Source organism: Metopolophium dirhodum, chromosome 1 (assembly GCF_019925205.1).
Source record: "Metopolophium dirhodum isolate CAU chromosome 1, ASM1992520v1, whole genome shotgun sequence".
In the NCBI taxonomy this organism is placed as follows: Eukaryota; Metazoa; Arthropoda; class Insecta; order Hemiptera; family Aphididae; genus Metopolophium; species Metopolophium dirhodum.
The window spans coordinates 20,470,545-20,492,690 of NC_083560.1; the positions used below are offsets into that span (position 1 = coordinate 20,470,545).

Genomic DNA, 22,146 nt, shown 5'->3' on the forward strand with positions numbered 1-22,146 from the left:
ATTAAACAAAATTACAGAATTACTTATCTAAAATTAAACAAAATTACAGAATTACTTATCTAAAATTAAACAAAATTACAGAATTACTTATCTAAAATTAAACAAAATTACAGAATTACTTATCTAAAATTACAATCTTTAATATATTTAATTTGTTACATCCATAATATTATAGCATAAATAATTAATAGAATAAAATTAAAATTAAAAAAAATATATAATCTTAAAAAGTACAATATTAGGACAAAAAAACATATTATTGATACATATTCATCAATTGGAGTTTGACCACTGTTATATTTACTAATTAAATGTTGTAACGTTTTGCGTTTATTTTTTGTCTTAGAATTTTGGTATTCAAAGGGTACATTTATACTATTTAGTTTAATATATGTAACTCAGAGGCCGATTAGTTTTCCGAAATTTAAATTTTTCAATTATTTTCAAGCTTTTTTCGCGCTGCGAAACGAATTGTTCGGCCATCGTGACTTCACTCATTAAACTGAATACGACATGTACTAAGTAGCCCCATGCCGGATGTAGTGATTGATAAGCCATCAGTAGATGCCGTATTACTGCAATAACTATTCGATAACGTGTTGGTATTTTTAGACAACAATATAACTTCTGTGATATAATTGCAAAAGTACACAATCATAGTGACTTTAATAATTCAAAAGTTTTATATATTTTACAAACGGCACACAGCTCAAGTTGTAAGTACCTTTTAACATGGATAAAAATTTGGGCGCAGTTTACATTATACCTTTTTAACATAGATAAAAATTCGGGCGCAGTTTAGAAAAAAAAAGGTCATTTGGGCGCAGTTTACGTATGCCCTTAGCCACTACTACAACCACCCACTCCAAAGGACACAATCGTATATATAGAAGCCCAGGACAAGAGCTCTTCAGACGGTTAGGGGCATTCAGAGTCAGGTCGTAACACCACTTACAGTTTAAATTATATCTTAAAGAGTCGTAACACTACTCTTTTACACCATATATTATAACATCGTAATTTTGTACTACGTTAATAAACATTCATCATACCTAGTACATCACGTATTTCATTTCTCCGTTAATGTATATATCGACGTCGGTTGGGACGTAACATACTCAGTAAAAAAAAAAGTATTTAAGTACGAATACAAATAAAATTGAACTTAAACGAAATATTTTTGAAAACCAAAATATGTATTCAATTATATTTAACACGATTCTTTAAAATACGAATTTTTTTATGCCCAACGAGATTTTATAACGTAATATGGAAGTTTCGCCGTACTTTAAAAAAGTATTTATAGATATTTTCAAACACATTTAAATACTTTCAAATATTTGATAAATACATTTTTACCTTATAAATCTACAGAACTGATTTTCATATTTAACTTAAATTGTATACATAATTGTACACCGTATCATTTGGTGTTACTATTAAAATATACTCATCTGATTTTATCGAAGTAGGTATTAGAAATTTAGTTGATTATAATTCACAGTAAAAATATAAAAGACCAAATTAATTCTTTCTTTCATTTTTTTTACTCAAATAACATTAAAATAGAAAAAATACACAAAATATTATATAAAATAAAACGAATAAGTATTTGATTTTAAATACAGATACTTTGAGAAAGTATTTGAATACTTTTACTCAAATACTTTACACGACTGTTTTGCATTAAAAAATTAGGCAAAAAATAATTAGTGGTTAAAACAGTTGGTTGCAGTTTAGAAAAAACAACGTACTGAGCAAGTCTAATTAAGTTAATACAATTCAGTGGCTATAAAAATGTGTATTTTTGTCATAACAACCAACAAGACACCAGAATTAAATTTGCAGGGCTCTATGCAAAGATATAGAGTGTTCTAAATTAGCGTTTACACAACATATATTATTATAACATAATTTATATAGGTATAGTAATGACTTATTAAATGATGTGCTGAATCGATAAGTCCTATCGATTATAGGTCTATTTTATTGAAAATACAGGACAAATTGGCGTTGGCAGCGACGTAATAAATTAATGAACGATTGTTAATATAATAATCTTGAATGGGTATTGGACGGTACGTATTCAAATCGAGAACTTAATAATATATTCTTAATATTATATTTTTTGAAGGATACTAAAAATGTTTTACAGACAGAACTTTCTGATCGTATTGGACTTCTTTAATCTGGAAAAACACTTATTTACCTATGTATTTTTTTTTATATAGATTTAGATCATATATTATATTTACCTGTACATAGTTATAGTTTGTTAAATTTATATAAAAATCATGTAAATGCATGACAAAAATCTAAGAATAAAATTTCAATTAAAAATCTATGCTCATGCTAAGTGTTGCTAATGGGTGACTTTTTGCCCCCGTATTATCCTGCTTGTTTACCCTCTTCAAATACGCTTATTGTGCTCTTAGTATAGATTGTATATTTCTTATAAAAATAAAAAAAAATTCAAAAAATTAAAATTCAAAATCTTTAAAAATCTTTAAAAATGCCTAAATAATCCTATAATGCTCTAAGAAATAAAAAAAAATAACTTTAAAATGTAAAATTGTTATTAATTATGAAGTATTTTTACAATTAGTATAAAATAAGAATGCTTGAATGGACCAACAATGTTGTTGGTGCATCGGGATATAATATTGAATCCCAAAAACATGGCTAGACATTGTATTATTTCATTAATATATATATTATATTATATGAATCATACAGTAGCGGATCTCATATGTGTGACAGGGTTACATGATATACTGTAAAGTATAAGTATAAATATGAATAATAATATTTAGGAAGAAGGCTTTATAGGCCTACGTAGTATAGTCATCCGGGTACACATATACACAAACTATTTTTACCGGGTGGGGGATGTCTGACCGAAAATCAAGTGGCCGAAAACCTAACCTAACCGAAAGTCTAGTGATCGAAAAAAAGTGATCGAAAAGGTATCAGGTCGAACACATTTTCGATCGAAAAATATGATATCGAAAATGCAAATGATCGAAATGTTATGTAATCGAAATATATCGAAATTATGGTCGAAAAATATATATTTGTGTTAATTATTTAAAAAAAAACATAAATTATACTATAAAATTAACTAAAGTAGGTATTATAAGGTAAAAAAAAGTTGTAATAAAATATTAAAATAATTGGTAGTATAACTTATAAAGTTATAAGTATTAGTTTAGTATAAACAGTATAATATAGTGAGTAATTAAAATTTAAAATTTTGTGCTATTCCTCTTAAATACTCTAGTAAATCATAACCTGGATCAGCTAAGAATCTTTGTTGCACTTTTTTTAAACGTATATTGTGGGATTGGACTTGAATTTTCATTTTTTTATTACTGTGCCCATAAAGTAGCATCTCAATTACTGCTTCAGTTTCGTTTTGAGTAGATTGTAAGGTTTTGATTAATTTATGTAGTTCTACGGTATACAATAATAAAATTAATAATTTAAATAATGATATAAAAAATAATATCCATATCAGACAAACCCGGATGTGGCGATATTAATCTATTTAATTTTCCATGCCAGGATTCTGCAGTATTTGTCGTCCTGGGCAATCCTGATGATAACCTTTCAGCTACAGACCATAATTCTGGAGGGAAAAGTGGAGGCGTGTAAACTGGTTCTCTTCTTGGTCTTCCTCTTGTTTTCATAATTTGTCTACCAATTATATATGAATGTTCAAAGTACTTTAACAGACTACGATATACCTACTACGATATATCTACATACGGGCTAGGTACATCTATAAAAATATTAGATAAAGTAATCGAAAAGCTAATCATTATCTTTACTTCGATCAAAAAACCCATTCGACCACAAAATATTTCGACTATATTAATACAATATTCGACCATCTGTTTTTCGACCGCATGACGATTCGATCACATGACATTTCGATCACTTTTTTTCGATAACTAAACCTTCGACCAAATGGCCTTCGACTAAACGACTCGCACCGATTGTTACCATACATATGAGACACACATTTGTATGACATAACATATGTTCATTAGTACTAGGACCAGTACAGCTACACGCAAACTCCGGATGACGATACTGTAAGTACTATCTTTCGAAATTTTTGTAGTTAATAGGTATTGCGTATTTAATAAGTATTGTGTAGTTATAAAAAAAAGTCAAAAAAAGTCTATCATCACCTTTTAGGATAGTAAAAATGCTTGGATTTTCTTCAACAGTAACTTTTCTGATACGAAAGTGAACCTAGTTGGTACTTTAGGGGTCAAAAGTAAAAATTACCCAGTTGTTTTGACAAAACAAATGACTGTAGGTACATGCAATTTTGAGTGAATGTTTATATTAGCATTTTCTATACACCATAACCAAATATTTTGAATTATTTTGAGCTGTTTACGAATATTTTCAGTTTCCATTTTTTTTTAGTTTATTTTTCTATAAATATCAATAAAATTTTATTTGTTGGTTAAAAAAGCTTGAAAATTTAATGGAAGAATCCTAGGTTATTGTTTCAAAGGCAGATGAAAAAAAATCCTTAGTCGCAGTTTTATTTATAAGCATTTAAAGTTCAAATGTTGACAAAATACGTAAAAATCACAAAAATTAGCAATTTGTTTTAGGTTGAGAATTCATAAAAAAATTTCTTTTTAAATCTAAGATTTGAAAATGTAATACAAGATTAACCTTAAGTTTGTTTACCTTTATCAAAAAAAAAATATCTACAATAAAGTCAAATTAAATTTTTATAAGCGTTTGAAATTCATATTTTTACAACATTTGATATTCACTTGATTTTCGTGTAACGATTTTGCTATTTTGTTATTCAAAAACGAATAACTGTAGATATATGACAATTTTACTGAATGTTTATAGTTTCATTTTCTATACACCATACAGTTTTGAAAATATTTTGACTCTTTTTGAGCTGTTTTCGGAAATACTTTTTTGAGTAGTAACTTTTAGGGGCGCTGATATTATGTTGTGCCCCGAGTTACATAATGTGTAGATCCGGTACTGACTTTCTATCGCCAATAGTTATTTTTTAAGAATTTCAACTAATTCAACCTAAATTATGTGTAGCGTAAACATTTAATGCAAGGCTCCTGATATATTGTTACAATAGCAGGTGAAAAACATTAAAAATACATAGTCACAATTTTTTTAATAAGCATTTAAAGTTCAAATTTTGACAAAATTTCTCAAATTTAAAATTTAACTATTATTTTGTAGTTAAAAATTTATAAAATGTTCAACTTTTATAGCCAAGGGTTAAAAATTTAAAATTTAGAACAAGATTCCACGTAAATAAGTTATATATAAATTACTTTATACACAATAGTATCATCAAATATACTTGGTAATATCCTAGGTTGACTGACCGTTTTCGCTCAGAATCGTTTTACTTATACAATGATATTATATCATTGAATTCAAATTTAACACCATCCATTACAGTGACCCACTTATCACCTACTGTACAGCAGAGCCACATACACTTACCCACCCTTTTTATTTTAGTTTTCTCTCTCCTTAAATTATTTTATATTTTATTATGTACAATACACACACACAACATGATTTATATATATGTATTTTTTTCTCTCTCTCTTCTTTTCCCCTAAATACTCATGTAACTTTCTTATATATTTAAAATGTAATTGGAATTTATTCCGTAATAAACAATAATATTATTATTATTATTAACTTGGAAATCTTGTATTAAATTGTCAATATTAGTTATGTTAGTAATTCTACTTAATTTTGTAAAAATAACAATCACTATCTAGTAAATATAATTGGTTTATATTATAATATAGCCGTTTATTTCGTAAAATAATAAGTTAAGGTATAACCTATACGGGCTATACGTATATTGTATTTTTGTTTTCATCGTGGAAGACCGTATTTGACGATTATTTAAATAATAAAAAAAATACACATAATGAGCATTTTTAATTTACATTTGTTATACACGCTAAAATTCACTTAAAAACTGAATTATTGTAAAAAAATGTCCAACCAAACACAGATAATCTTCTTACCATCAAGTTTTACAATAGTTTGATTCACTCTAATTTTTAAGCTAACGGCATAAAACTTGAATTTTTTAGCGTAAATGTGGTATGTTATGCGTTTGTTAGACGGAGACAACACATACAGGTTATGGAGGTGGCGTCCTCTTAATTATTAAACTTGTTAAGCTTTGTGTACTTATATACTGATAATTAGAAAAAAAACTGTATATTATATGATGTATTGGTTGTTGGTTAATAAACGGCAAAATCGATAAAACCCCTCCTTATTTAACTATTAAGCACGAATAAGGTCGGTTACAAGCAGACCGCCAGACAGAATCGTTGATGCCTTCGTGAATCGTGATACCTGGACACAGAATAAAAAGGAACGTAGCTACCAAGATGTGAGTACACGTATAATTTACAAATGTTTAAGTGTGACATTTTATTGCGTACTTACGGAGCGAGGCTCGTGACAACCGCAGCCGACAGCTGTTATTTATGCGCGTCTGAATGAAAAGATGGCTACGGCCGTCACTGCAGGGGGACGGCAGTCTGCAGTAGTAGCTGTATAGCCCCAGACGACAATAACACAATTAGCGCATTAGGCTACCAATTATCCTAAACGGATTCCGTTTTACAAAAGGGGTCGATTCCCGTGACCCACCAATAATGAGTATCGTAAATTTAAGCGCCACCGACTACCAGGGTCTCATGAAGACATTACGATGTATCCATACGTAGCAGTGGAATAGTTAGTGATACACGCTACACGCATAATATAACGCACATTATACACATTACAATTGTTATTATTATGTTAAGTGCATCTCTATAAATCCAAAATTAATAAATTTTATATCAAACCAAATTTCACATTTATTTTGTATATGGATTACAACATTTTTGTCTATGTAGAATCATTAAAATCATTCTATCTGAACTTTAAAAACAAGACTGATAGATAATATTTTTTTTCACAGGCATTTATTAACCAAAAAAATATACTTCGTATTTCGTATATTTCTGTATCATGTCATCTAGAGATCGGGATAAGTTTAGAAGTTATCCGTCAGGAAGTTCAAAAAGGCAGAAAAAAAACATAAGGGAAAAAAGTTTAAATAAACTTCGTGGGTCTTTCAACAAATTTGTTACATTATCTTTAGAGTCTACCCAATCGTTTCAAAATTCTTCGACAAACAATAGTCAAAATAGTATTAATGATAACCCTCCAGATTTTGAACTAGATATTTCTGAACAAATAAATGAGAATTATAAATTTGATACTCCTTTTTCAAGTATAGAAATAGATAACGAAGTTGAAATTAATAAATTACAAACCGAAAGTAAAAGTATTAGTAATTACTATATTATAAACAGAGTAAATGACTACGATATGACAAAATATATTGGTTGTTGGCCTGAAATAATAAATAATGATTTCAGAAAAGAACTTGTAAAACAGGGACCAGTACAAGTTAAAAGCTACAATTATTTATTTATGAAATGTATTGTTAGCTTGACTATACATTTAATATACTAAATAATATTTTAAAGTATTAATATAAGAATTTTGATTTGCTTTGTTCAGGTATAATATTGTCATATTGATGTTTTAAAAATTATAAAAAAAAATGTGTGCCATTAACTGTTAAATGATAATATGTCAATGAAATTTACACTTATGTAATTTAATCAATATTCGAAAAATTACATTTTAAACACACAAACAAGGATTTGACATCTGACATTCTTATGTTTTCAAAAATACTATTATCTCCTTATATAACATATTTCCCACAAAAAAAAGTACACAATATAAACATGAAACAATATAAAACAAATCAGTACTTATAATATTAACTTAACATTTAAAGAAACTAATTAACAAATATACATAAATACAATCAGTCAATAGTTTATGTCTGTTATATCTAAAACTTTTTACATTGATATAATTAAATCTAAAAACTTAAGACTAATATTTTATTATTTACAAATAATAGGTACTAACTAAAAATTAAATTTATCTGTTCATTAAAGAATTATTTATCATACGGTCTATTTCATCAACGATTGAATCTTCGTCCACATCTTCGTCTACTGTAATGAGTTGTTTGATAAACAGTTCATACAATATCAATTTTCTGAAAGATGGCATATTTTTTTGTTTAAAATTAAACGAAGCATCTCTTGCGAGATACTCCGCAATTGTGCAGACGAAAACCCCGCAGTCACTTCCGTTAGACTGTTGGGGGTTAGAACCTCTTACAATTCTCCAGTTTTGTAAAGGATAACCCAACTTTCTTTCATGCTCCTGCTTTAAGTATGATAATATGTCTAAATGTATTTTGTAATCATAATGATTTTTAAGACTATCAAAATATATAACTCGTCTCTTATCCATATCCGCTGTTATCAAAATCCAGTGTGCAAACCTTTTTCTTCTAATATTGATAGGAAAAAATACTTTTCTTTTTGAAAAAATATTGATTTTTTTTGTCCAACGCTCTACTGATTTGTATTTAGATTTCTCAAGTCGCACATAAAAATAGGTATCAAAGCAATAAACGCTCGGATATTGTTTTTGGATTAAATTAAAATAATCATTGATCACGGAATCATTCAAATACAGGTGGGTCTCTGAAGTCATACTTGTCGACAAACTAAAATCATAAAATATAATTATTAGACACAATTTAATCGAAATCAGTTACACATTTTAAAGTTAAGTAACTTGGTTACACCTCACTTTTCTAACTTATAAGAAGATTGCATAATTTTCAAGTGACATGACATTAAAATACAACTAGTTCCAATGTTGGTTGTAACATTTTATAATAGATTCATGTAACATAATGTTCTTATATCACGTGTTCAATGCTCTAGCTAATTTAAATTATATTAACTCGACAAGATTTTATCAGGCAAAGTTTATTAAGGAAAATAGATTTTTAGACAAAACCAGTTTTTGACAAAAGGGATTCAGTTTTTTTGTCATAACACAAAAACTTATAACTGTATATACTTTAAATTTTAACGAAATCTTTGCATGTCAATTTTCTATACATATACTACTAACATTTTCAAAATATTTTGACACTTCTTTAACTATTTAAATAGCAAAAGAAATTTTTACTAATTTTTTTAAAAATTATTGTTAATATATTTCATGTTTTTTTTTTTTTATATGAACTGTTTACTTTGATAGTATCAATGTGATTTGGAGGTAGGAAATATCGACTAATGTATTTTTTTCATTTGAAATAGCTAAATATAATATTTTGCAATAATGTTCTCAATTTATTACATCTCAGAAATATCCAGAATATATTTTTTTAATTTTATATTAACTATTATATTTATATTATATTATTTGGTAGTACATAAAATTAAATTAAAACTTTTTATTGTTCTAGAGCCCATATTATTTTAAACTGTTTATACATTATTTTTATCAGCCAAATGTCCTATTGTCTAAAATCTAAATGATTGTACCGAAATGGTATTGCGTCAGATAGCCTTATTCATATGTCCATTTTTAATTTTAAAAATTATGTATATAAACTAGAAGAGTATTTACATTGACTAAAATAAATTATTCCTCAAACAAATTATTATTTTATAAACATAAAACCAATTATAATCAGTATACCTTGGGTCTTGAAAATTTGAATAAATTAAAGAGTGTTGATGGAAAATAAGCTTTCGATAAAGCAACAGCTGTCCTAAAAAAAAAAATCAGCTTAAAGTTGTATAATGCATGATATAAATATATTAATAAAAATTACTTACAATCCAATCCAGGCAATAAATTGCAATCTGCGAAATTGTTCTGTGTTGTTAATAAATGGCTCGAAGCATCAAATTCTCTGTGAAAAATGTTTAACACTTAGATAATATTTCATAAAAATGTACATTTTCAATTTTTGTATATATCTTTTGTATGAGTGTTATATTGTATTAAATGATTAAACCTATAAACATGTATTTTTCTTAATGTAGGCACTAAAATATCTTTTTAAATAAATTTTTAAATAATTTTTCAACTCGTTTTAAGCATTTATAGATATTTTCAATTTTCAATTTTTTTAGTTTTTCTTTTTTATAAATATCAATAAAAATTTTTTATTCAGTTGAAATTATTGAAAATTGAATACAAGGTTCCTCATAAGTAGTTCATACTATATAACCAAAAATCTAAAAATTATAAGACACAGTTTTTTTTATAGATATTTTAAGTTCAAATTTGGATAAAATTAGATGTTTAAACGAAGAATAATAATTTTAGATGTTTTGTTGTAATTTTAGGAATACTAGCTTAACGTTTAACCACTATAAAATTGCATTAACTACACTCTGTCACATATTATAATAGGAGTACCTAACCTAAGGCAGCGACATATTTTTTTCCGTACTTTTTTACTTATAATAGTCATACTATGGATAAAATTCACATTAATGCCATGCGTTTTATTAATTTTAAACATAGCATTGTTTTTAGGCTGAGTACAACATTTTTTTCTAACCTAACCTTAAAATATTGCTCTACTGGACAATTTCATATACACGATTTAGAACCTTTTCATTCTAGACCCACGACGTGTGCATATTATGTGAATATTTCATAAATATTTTATACCGATATGTATCATTTATACTTACATTTGTTTCTTAAAATGTTGAATGTTAATGCAATATTAACATATTATGCACATGTATAAATGTAAAATTGTACAAGCTATACAATTTAAAAAGGGTCATGGTTCAAAATAATGCATATATTTTCCAAAAAAAACATAAATCATTCCTATACTATGTAGCTTAAAGTAACAACCCTACAGATCACAGCTCAGCCTGTGGCAGTTTAATCGTGCGGCTCATTTCGAACCGTTCTAAGAAGCAGAGTTTGGTTGGTTATGTTAGGTTCATACCCCTAAAACCATGGTCTTCTATCTTATTCCATGCTATTAAACTCTTTGACTAATTTGATATACAACAATTTATATGGTAGTTATTTCAATAAAATTAACTGTAGAAATTAACAATTTGAAAGAGAAGGAGAAATTTCGAATTGGCTACTTCAACACGTTATGTCCAACATAGAGGATCAAAAACCAATATGGACAAAACAATTATAACAAAATATTGTCATACATTTGGGATATTTACAACTAAAAGTATAGAAAAATGTTTATTAAAAATAACTAAATTGTGTAAAAAATGTAAAAAAAAAATAACTAGCTTACGCAAAACATTATTTTACAGAACGGATGGGTTCACATAACTTATTGTAAGACTCGCCTTAAACACCAAAATTAAATTATATTTCTTTCTATCCCTACCGACAAAAATTTTTAATTAAAATTAAATATCTTCTAGATTATTGTGATTGATGAATTTGGTGTAGGATATCCTGCTGTTTTTTATATAAGTTCAAAGATAGATAAGTTTATAGTCATAGGTGTGTTACTTTTTTTGAAAATCATGGGAGTCACCAGTAGGTCGTCTTACACTTCCCAATACAGTAGTCACTCGATAATTCGAAATTCATGGAACTGAGTTAATAATTCGATTTATAGAAGCTTTCAATTTACCGAGTGTTCGAATAATGGAGGGAAAACAAATTAATAGGAATTAAAGAGAGGTGAAAAAATGTATGTATATATTACTTTTTTTTTAAGCTTATCGACAATTAGAGTTATCATCATGTTCTAAAGAATATAATATGACAATAAATAATTTAAAAGGTTAATTTAGATTTACAAGATTAACATTCGGTGTAGCTAGTGCACCAGCTATTTTTCAGTCTACCATGGATCAGATATTGTTAGGTTTGGAAAATGTGTTTTGATATTTAGACGATAGATTAATAGGTGAAAAAACAGTTGAAAACTGTAAACAAAAATTAGATTTGGTTTTAGATAGATTAAATAAATTTAATGTTTCTATTATCGTGGATAAATTGAAATTTTTCGAAAAAGAATTTGATTATTTAGGACATACGTAGTCAAATAAAGGTATTTGTCCACAAATAAAGAAATTGGAATCTATTAATCTACTAGGGCACTGAATAATGTGACTGAATTGCAAGCTTAATTAGGGTTATTAAATTACTTAATTAGAAAATGTATTCTTAATCTCAGTAGTGAATTACATGATTTATATAAATTGCTAAGGAAAGATGTTAAATTTGTTTGGAGCGATAAATGTCAGGAAGTTTTGAAAAGAGTAAAGGTTTGTTGTTACAAAATCAAATATTAGAGATTTATGATCAAAAAAAGCCTATAGTAGTATGTGCAGATGGTTCAACATATGGTGTTGGAGCAATTTCATCTCAAGTAGTTGATGGGGTATAATAACCACTGTTATTGGCATCAAGTTCATTATCTCCAGCAGAACAAAAATATTCTCAGTTACACAGAGAAGCGTTGGAAATAGTATTTGCATTAAAAAAAATTCATAAATATATATACTTATATATATATATGGTAACAAATTCACATTATGTTCAGATGCTCAAGCGTTAAGAGAAATATTTAGTCCACAGAAAGAAACAGCAGTGGTTGCAGCGTCAAGATTACAGAGATGGGCTGTGTTGTTATCTATGTATGAGAATGGATTTCAGTATAGACCAAGTAAACAAATGGTTCATGTTGATGCGTTAAGTAGATGATTATTAAATACAGGTACTGATATAGAAGATGATATTATTAGTAATTTATGTATAACAAATGAATTTAGTTTAAGATGTAGTAGAGGCGTTGAAAAAACATAAAATGTTATTTAAAGTTTATAACTATGTATTACAAGGATGGCCTACAAAAGTAGAAAGTGAGATTGATTATTATTTTAAGTTAAAAGATAATTTAAGTACACAGGAATATTGCTTATTTTTTGGTGATAGGATTGTAGTTCCAAAGGTATTAAAAACGAAAATTTTGAACATACTGCATAAAGATCATGAAGGCATAGTAAGAATGAAAATGGCAGCAAGTAGTGTTTTATGGTGGAAAAATATGAATACAGATATAGAAAAATTTAGTAAAAAATGTGAAATATGTGATCAGACTTCTAATGTAAGTAAAGAGAAAGTTATATCAAAGTGGCCTATGGTAGTTAAACCATGGCAAAGAGTACATGTTGATTTCTTTTGTTTGGAAGGCAGTACGTTTTTGGTTGTGATTGATGCTTATAGCAAATATATAGTAGAAAAACTATTAAAAAAAACAAATTTTCGAATCGTTAAGCAGGGTATTACAGGAGCTCTTTGTATTTTTTGGGTTACCTGAAGAGATAGTATCGGACAATGGTCCTCCTTTTGGTTCATGGTTATTTAACAGCTATGGAAATCAAAGTAATATTTAAATAACATAAACACCTCCATTTCATAGTCAGTCCAACGGCTTGACTGAAAGAGCGGTTCAAACTGTTAAAAAGTATATCTTAGATAGAGAATTAAGTAAATTGTCTATTAAGGAAAAAGTAGTAAGGTTCATTACAGTAAATAATACTACGCTTTCAACAGTCACAACACAGTCTCCGGCTGATTGTATGTTTTCTTATAAGTTAAGATCTATTACGTCATCAATAAATCCAAAAAGTAAAGTTACAGTAAAGGAAAATAAGAAATTAAGTTTTAATCTTAAAAATAATGAGTATTATGAGGATGAGAACAGTGAAATTTGTTTTAAAAAAAATTATATGGTATTATATAGGAATCATTTTAAAGATTATTGTAAATGGTTATCAGCTAAAGTAGTAAGGAAGTAGGTATACCAAATATTTATTTGTAATTGACTTAAACGGTAATACTAGAATAGTTCTTTTATTACTTACAAAATATTAAATAACCTGAGCAATTCAGTATATAAATAATATATAATCACTTAATTTTAGGTAGATGTTAAAATTGTAGTTTAATTCATTAAACCTTAAGAATTAATGATTTGGTCCAAGGTACATGTATACCAATTTGGAAAGACTGTATTTTTTTTAGACCTAAATACAAATTTTTGTAAGAATGGACTACATCATTAAATTCTTAACAATAATTAACATATTATGTGCGATAAGAGGGAAACAAATAACATGATCTACATAATTTGGGGAAAGAAGCCACCCACTGATGACACATTGTAGGAGAATGTTACTTTAAATTCATAAGTGGTTTCATTGTTCTAACTGTGGGTATATGGAACTAGTGACTATAATTACTTCCACAAATTAATTCGTTATCAATGATTTAGGAAGAAATAAACATTCAACCAAGGTACACAAGGGCCAAGTAAAGCAAAGCCAACTCAACTCTTCCTACACGAAAAATAAAATGTATACATTTATTAATTTTATAAATTAAAATAAAATTTTTATGGTAAAGATATTGCAATTTAAAACTATAGTTATGATGGTTTTATTCTAGTACATGGTTTTTTTATTAGGTATGTGCTTAAACCTTGTTTTAAATTAAAACTAAAACTTTTAAACATAACAATTCAGGTATATTAGTATAATATGATACACAGTATAGTATAAAATGCAGATTTTACAAGAACCGAGGGAAGCAGTGTTGTAAATCAATAGATAAAGTTGTTTTCGAGGCGTTAATTGTCTTAGAATACTAGGCCGCTTACCTTGCACAACAGTCTATGAAGTGGAACGCTGAATGCAAGACGAAATTTATGTCTGCCGTCGGTACTTCAACACTTTTCACACAATTGTTATCGTAGCGTTGGAAAGTGATCGACAACAATTGACAAGGCGCAAATATTTCGCACAGACCTAGAACCGAGAGAAAATTATTGAAAACATGCAAATACAACTATGTTATAAATAATATTCAAATAATTCGTCTGCCGGCGTGCCACAAACATTTACCTACTCGGACAACGGGCATATCTTTGACATCGCGTCGCAAGTACATAAACCGTTATCACCGAATTCGTGTTATGACGTGAGTTTCGAAAATCATTTGGTACGAAATATCATAAGTATTTTATTATAGTAGCAAGTAATACGTTTTTGCCAACAGACGGCTTTCGGATGGAATGCTTGCGTTTCGGAACGAACAATTCCCGTCGTTTTACTTTTTGCGTACCTAACCTTATATAACGTTGTTTGGACGAAATAAGCGTACGCGGTGGACCCGATGGATAAAAAACATGTTTTGCGTCAAATACGCAGTGCCGATGTAAAATTTCGGATGATTTATGACGCGCTACGGTCGATTCGGCTAGTTTCAATCGCGTTTGGGGAAAAAGTCGTATGGTGTCACGCATACGGTATCGGGCCGCGGTACCTCGAGCTTCTCGGTAGGCTCGACGGCCATATTTTGTTTGACCACTACGAACATATTTCGATGTTCACGAAAAAAGAAACGTCGTACGGTCGCATTGCGCTGTTACCGATGTGTCGGATCGTTCGTTATACTTACGTGACGAGAAAATGGCGATCCTTGACTGATTTTCTCAATGCAATTGGCGTGAAAAAAATTTCGAACATAGGTGACGAGTACGCCTCGTAGTTGAAAAATAAAAATGGCTTCAGAAAACAACTGTATAGACGGATCCAATACCATGTGAAAAATTATTTCGTATACGTGTCGTTGCACTTATTAGATAGTAGAATTGATGTATATGTGTGGCAAGTGCGTCGGTCGCAGTGTGGCCAACATTTGCCAACAAAAATTGGTCAGAAACATAAAAAGCGTCTCGATCACCAAAAAACGGCTAGATGGCCAAAAAAATGTATTTATTAAAATACATTTAAATAACAAGTATTATAAATATTGGTAATCATCTAAAAAAATATAATTTACATACATTTATTCTACATCGTCGGACATTCGGTCGGAAATAAAAAACGATGGTGGTCGATGGCGATCGGGCGTTTAAGATAAATACATAGGGGTACGAGCTGACGACAGCTGGCGTGCTGATACCGCGGTTACTGTGATAATATTTGCACGGTCCTGTGGGTTGATCACAGATATCTATATACTAAATAGATAAGGTACTCGTATATAATTTACATTGTTTTCAAGTGAAGCTCAGCTGTCGACGGCCGCCATTTTCATTCATTATACAAAATGTATTAGGATAGAAATATGGATCCAATTCGTCCCGTATAGTCTACGCCATTGTTTAGTATTTATATGAGCGTCCCGATGTAGTGACGGTCCGCGATAGATTGATTATAAATATCTTGCGTATATAATTGATAATACAGTAGAAATCGTTTATAATGACACCGGTTGTAATGACATACTGGGTGTAATGACCTTAGATTGCAAGGCCCGGCAAAACTCCTATATTGTATGTACTAATTTCAAATTTGTATCGATTATAATGACATCTGTATAGTGACTATACGGATGTTATGACGGTTATTTTTTGTTATATTGGAAAAATATTTTATCTATAATGACTTTACTTAATCGAAGGTACTATTACAATACTATATATTAGTATATTTATTGATAATACATCACTACACTCCGTATATTATGCAATTATAATTATTGAAATTAATATAATATAATTGTAAGTATTGAATTGTACGTAGCTAATATATTTTTGTCACGCCTGCACCGAAAGTTTTGTTTTCGGCCTTGGTTGAAGCGTTGGAAAGCGACCTTTTTTGTCCAGTGGACTGTAAAGTGGGCCCATAGTGCCGGGCGAAAAAGTGGAAATCAAAAGTGCTGTGCGCGTACATCACGTGTATTCCATGTACAAGTGTACAACCAGACACTGAAGTCTATACCACGGTTCTTACAAAACATAAACTTTTGGTTACATCTTATATACCTACATATTGTAATCTCCTTGCATGACGCGTGAACATTTTTATTTCATGAAATTGTTTTCGTAGAATAATCTGATTGTTGCATATATCCCTATATAGTGCTTAACCTTTGCCGTTTGGTATAAACTATAGGTAATAAAAAACGAGTATAACGCGAGGATTTGAAACAGCGTAATAAGATCTGCATATTATGCATTTATAATTATTATAATTTATGAATTATTACAATTTGGTGACTTTAACATACATTTTAATGATAAGAAATCGGAAACTTTTAAAACTTTCCTTATGGAGACATTCAATTTATATATGATAAACATTCCAGCAGAATCTACAACGAGAGATGACACCATTATCGATTCAGTATTTTGAAGATATTTGGAATAAAATTACATCACAAACATACGTATCATATTTCAGTGCCTGTAAATTCGATTATAGGATATGATTAATATAATAGTAATGAAATACCTACATTTATCAACAAAACAAAGATTTATATACAATAATTGTAAATTATAAATTAAGATGGCATGAACATACTCACAACACATCATATTGTGGGGCAGGGGGAAGGTTATGAAATTTAAAACCATATATAAATCTATTGTTTCATTATTTATAAAATTACATGTTCTGAGAAAACTTAGGGGGGGATGGTGGTTGAACCCTAGAAATAAAAAGTACTAACTGAGTGAAAAAATTATATTAACAACTAAAAGGTTCTATCTGAAGAGCTTTTTTGTTCTTACTGGACATTTTTTACAATTTTGTTTTTTTTACGTTAGGTACATATTGATGAAAAAAAAACAAATAGCCATTGTTAACATAGAACAACTTTGTGCATGTTCCAATCATTAAAAATCATTAGTTACAAAAAAAAAAAAATACAGTTTCAAGTAGAAAATAGTTTAAAATGGCTCCCCTGAATAATTTTATATTTTGAGATAACACCTTTTGGTTCTGAGCCCACGAATGTATAAATTGTAAGCCACTCTTTTAACAATGGATTACATTGACATTTCGGCTTTCACAGTGTATAAACTATAATCCGAAGTAGTAAAAACATATATTCCACAAAATACAAATTATTAGAATCAGAGGTAACATTTAACAACCAGGCGCTCATCATGCGACTATAAATTATACACTTTATAATAACTGAAAATATACTATTATTTCATTTACTGTTGAAATTGAATTCAACTTTATTCAAAATAATCATCTTTCGGACTGACGGTCAGCATACAACAATATTATTAAAATTGTAATCAAATGTTTAACATGAAAAAATCTTATAATAAAATTAATCTTTTGCGGCACGATCCGCAGGCGAGGGCTGCATTTCGCCCAAGACTAAAATTGCTTTCCCACACGAGCCACATATACTATTTGTTGTCACGCCTCTGCATTCATCGATCACGGCAAAGGTAATGCAGGGGTCTATGCAACAACTAGACTATAATTCTACGACAACAATATTTCATGAAAGAAACGATTTGGTTTTATTTATTTTAAGCGTGACGCATGGAGGTTATAATATGATTGTAAGATGTAACCAAAAGTGTATGTTTTGTAAGGACCGAAAAATATCTAATTTCGTCCATACTTGAACTTTAATTAACCATAAAAAAAAATGTATTTGTATATTCAAGATTATTTGGTTACATTATGAACTACTTGCGTGGAACCTTATTTTATATTTATAATCCTTAGCTATAAAAATTGAACATTTTATACATTTTTAATAAAATTGTAAAATATTTTGTAAATTATACTTAAATACGTCGGAAGCTAGAAAAGTTGAACATAAAGAATAAATAAATTTAAAAATGATATATAGAAACAATAACTTTAATATTATGAAACATATGTTTACATATGTTTTCCTTGAACAGTATAAAACAGTAAGTTATTTATGATTATTTGAATATGATATTCATGGAAATCAATACTTCTTTGTAATCGTTTAGTGCTTTGATGATTGATAGGCAAAAACCCTTGGAAAGTGGTATTAATGGATGTCCAGGAATAAGTTTTTCATCTAAATTAAATATGACAAAAAAAATAATATTATTATAATTTATAATATGTACTAAATAATAAATACTATTATTTGGTGTAAACTGTATCAATTTATTATAACATATAATGAACTAATAAATGTTGAATTAATTGTTATTACCTTCAGTTAATTCTTTTTCAGACATTTTAATCCAATTTTTAATTGTACTCATTAACCTAAAAATATTGATAAATATGTCATACTACAATAGAAATCATTCTATTACATAGTTAAAATATAAAAAAAACATATTTTGGATCATGCGTTTTTACGTGTTCCAGTATTTCTTCTTCAAAATACCCTGCATTTTTAACGTCTCTAAATGAAAAAATAAAAAAAATATTAAAATTAATAATATTTAGTATGACAATGTAGAAATAATGGGTATTCTCAAAAGGGGAGGACTTTTTTAAAATCTCAAGTAACAAGTAAATTTAATATTGGAGTGTTTAATATCCATGCAGTTACTGCATAGTTGTAAATGATAATTGGTGATCATTGGTAAATCATTTTTAATTTGTAATTTTTTTTCTGAGTGACAACCATTTGAAAAACTTATTATATTTAACATTGTCTCAGACTTTCAAACTGTTATAGCTGAACTAAGAATATTGCACTCAATACTGCAAGACTGTAGGATTTATAAATTTCCTAAAGCAGCTTTTATGTTATAATATTATGTTCATTAAATATCTACCAATACATATAAACTATTTAAAATATTATTCAACATATCAGTGTCTATTTTGGCTCATAAGGGAACATTTTCATGTTATAAAAAGTAAATTGACTTATATAAATGACCTATATAAACTTTTTATTTTTCCTAGTTTGAAAAAAATTGTAGAACCGTTTCAATGGGTCAAAATGTTGTTTTCATTTGTGTTTTAAGTCAAGAAAATTGATAAACCTATTTTTATAAATGACAATTTTTTAAATATGCGACGGTAAAAATAATTTTTATTAAAATTAAGGAGATTTGTTATCGTTTTATTTTATCGCCTTCTTTAAACAATCTTTTTTTAAATAGCCAAACTAAAGTTACTGTGAAATTTTTTAAAAGGCCACATTAGGAATCTAGAAATTGTTTGCGTATTATAAAAATTGCAGATGTTGTGATAAATTACAACACTAGAAGGTGTATTAACAGTGTTTATTTTTTTTTCTCATCTACGGGCTGGATAAAAATTGTACGCGGGCTGCCATTTAGTGACCCCGGGTATATACTTTAATAGCATATATAAATCTAATAAAATTAGTTTCATACTATACAATTTGAATAACCCTGAAAAGTCAGCTATAACTTGACCAATAATTTTTCCATAACTTTAATATAAACTTTACATTACTAAATTATAAATGGAAAAAAATATTTAACCCTTTGATTATTGCTGTTGCGTATACACATCACTGAAATCCTGTTATTGAGTATTCAATTTCTTCTTATTTATAACAAATAGAATGGAAATCCCTAATTAAAAAAACTATTTCCAATAAGATTAATTTAATGCAGTGCAGCCATTTATAGTCATGTTTTGATGCAGTAGTCAAAGGGATAACAGTTATGTTTTGTTTTAACTTACGAATATTCGTGTTTAACATATTTGTCATTGACTGCACTACTTTGATCAGATCCATTTTGTTGTAAACCTGAGAGTTTTCTTTTGTAAGCTTTTGACCTCGCTGGGAATCAAATCTAGGTTCATTATAATATGGTTAATCACCAATATCAGTCCTGAAACAATTATAAAATATTAATATTAGGGTAAGTATAAAAATGCATTTTCAACACCTTGTATTGATTCTAGAAGTTGTAATTAATTTGAATCATAAGGTGACCATAATTCAACTCATTACAATCCAGACCATTACCCAAAAGACTAAGGCATACTTTTCCATCTTCTTATAGATTTGGATTCAACTAGTCGTCACAATTACTATAATAATGACAGAGTGGAGGTTCGATTGGATATGTGGATGGAATTTTGACATCAAATAGAAACAAACCACCATCACCAGCATATGGAGTTTTTTCTGGTCCTCTAATCATTATGGAAAACAAATTTTAAAATAATAAATAATTAAGGTACAAATAGTGAAATAATTATTATTTTGTTAACTTCTTTTAACTATTATTCAAATAATAATAATACTTTAATATTGCTAAATTAATAAACTAATTTAATTTTATATTCTTAAAAGTAATTTATTATTAATAACCACACGCTTTTCAAAAGTATTCACCCAAATTCCTGCCGGTAAACTTTTTTGAAGTATTTGGATGTCTTTAAACTATTCATACCATGAATATAGCTACATATAATTCAGCAGTTAGATTTATATTTAATTTATTAGCAATTTTTCATGAACAATAAAATAATGTTTTAAGATTTTAATTTTTAATTTTAATTTATATGTAGTTCATAAAAATGTAGGGATTTAAGGTCTGTACAAACCTCCAGCTTCTTCAGTTTTGGTTATATTTTGTTTTGGTTACTTCGTATATTGATTCTGTGTCCAATGTAATACAACGACATTCAGCAGGACGTGATTCAATGACTGGAAGTACAGATGCTGGCTCAGTAACATCCATTATTTCTAAACTAAAGTCATCGTTTTCATCTTTTGTATCACAATGTTTTATTATTCCATACTTAAAACGATAAGATTCATTGGAAACAAGATTAACTTTCTTTATGAAATCTGACACAAACCGTTTTAGTTTAGTTACTCTGACCTATAAATAAATAAGTAATTAGTGTCAGGTTGCCAGAGAAATTGTTTAATTTAATGCTTCAATGAAATTCAATGAACCTATTTATTATAGACCACTAAATGATGTTTAAGGATAGCTAGACTATTCATGGACAGATCTTTAGATGTTTAGTGATTTTTCATGCAACTTGGCATAAATCAATACGATATCTTATTATTTTTATTTTTAATCTAGAAAATTATACAGTCTATACTAAAACAAAGTATAATAAGAATAATTGCTGATTTTAATTTAAATTATGTGTGATGACTTGAGTGTCTTGGGAGAAGAACTGTTTTCATTTTATTATTGAACATTGAAAACAAAAACATGAGGGATATGTACTACTACATCTTAAACTAAATTCATTTGTTATACATAAATTACTAATAATATCATCTTCTATATCAGTACCTGTATTTAATAATCATCTACTTAACGCATCAACATGAACCATTTGTTTACTTGGTCTATACTGAAATCCATTCTCATAC

The 22,146-nt window shown here is 28.2% G+C and overlaps 3 protein-coding genes and 1 long non-coding RNA gene across 4 annotated transcripts; 1 reads left to right on the plus strand and 3 right to left on the minus strand.

The window, feature by feature from the left end:
- Positions 1-3,086: 3,086 nt before the first annotated feature.
- Positions 3,087-3,884, minus strand: LOC132932847 (uncharacterized). The gene is made up of 2 exons (XM_060999200.1): positions 3,524-3,884; positions 3,087-3,453 (listed from the first exon to the last, which is right to left on the minus strand). Exons 1-2 carry the CDS (start codon positions 3,687-3,689, stop codon positions 3,239-3,241), a joined length of 381 nt encoding a protein of 126 aa, XP_060855183.1. The 5' UTR covers positions 3,690-3,884; the 3' UTR covers positions 3,087-3,238.
- A 3,178-nt stretch (positions 3,885-7,062) lies between these two features.
- LOC132933847 (uncharacterized) lies at positions 7,063-7,572 on the plus strand. Its single transcript, XM_061000122.1, has one exon. The coding sequence runs from the start codon at positions 7,063-7,065 to the stop codon at positions 7,570-7,572; it is 510 nt and encodes a 169-aa protein (XP_060856105.1).
- Positions 7,573-8,055: 483 nt separating this feature from the next.
- On the minus strand, positions 8,056-9,697 carry LOC132933856 (sentrin-specific protease 2-like). Its single transcript, XM_061000131.1, has 2 exons — positions 9,685-9,697; positions 8,056-8,695 (listed from the first exon to the last, which is right to left on the minus strand). The coding sequence occupies exon 2, from the start codon at positions 8,680-8,682 to the stop codon at positions 8,056-8,058; it is 627 nt and encodes a 208-aa protein (XP_060856114.1). The 5' UTR covers positions 8,683-8,695; positions 9,685-9,697.
- Positions 9,698-9,857: 160 nt separating this feature from the next.
- LOC132934661 (uncharacterized) lies at positions 9,858-15,580 on the minus strand. Its single transcript, XR_009663055.1, has 3 exons — positions 15,463-15,580; positions 14,663-14,810; positions 9,858-9,901 (listed from the first exon to the last, which is right to left on the minus strand). It is a non-coding gene; the product is annotated as an uncharacterized LOC132934661 (long non-coding RNA).
- Between the last annotated feature and the right edge of the window lie 6,566 nt (positions 15,581-22,146).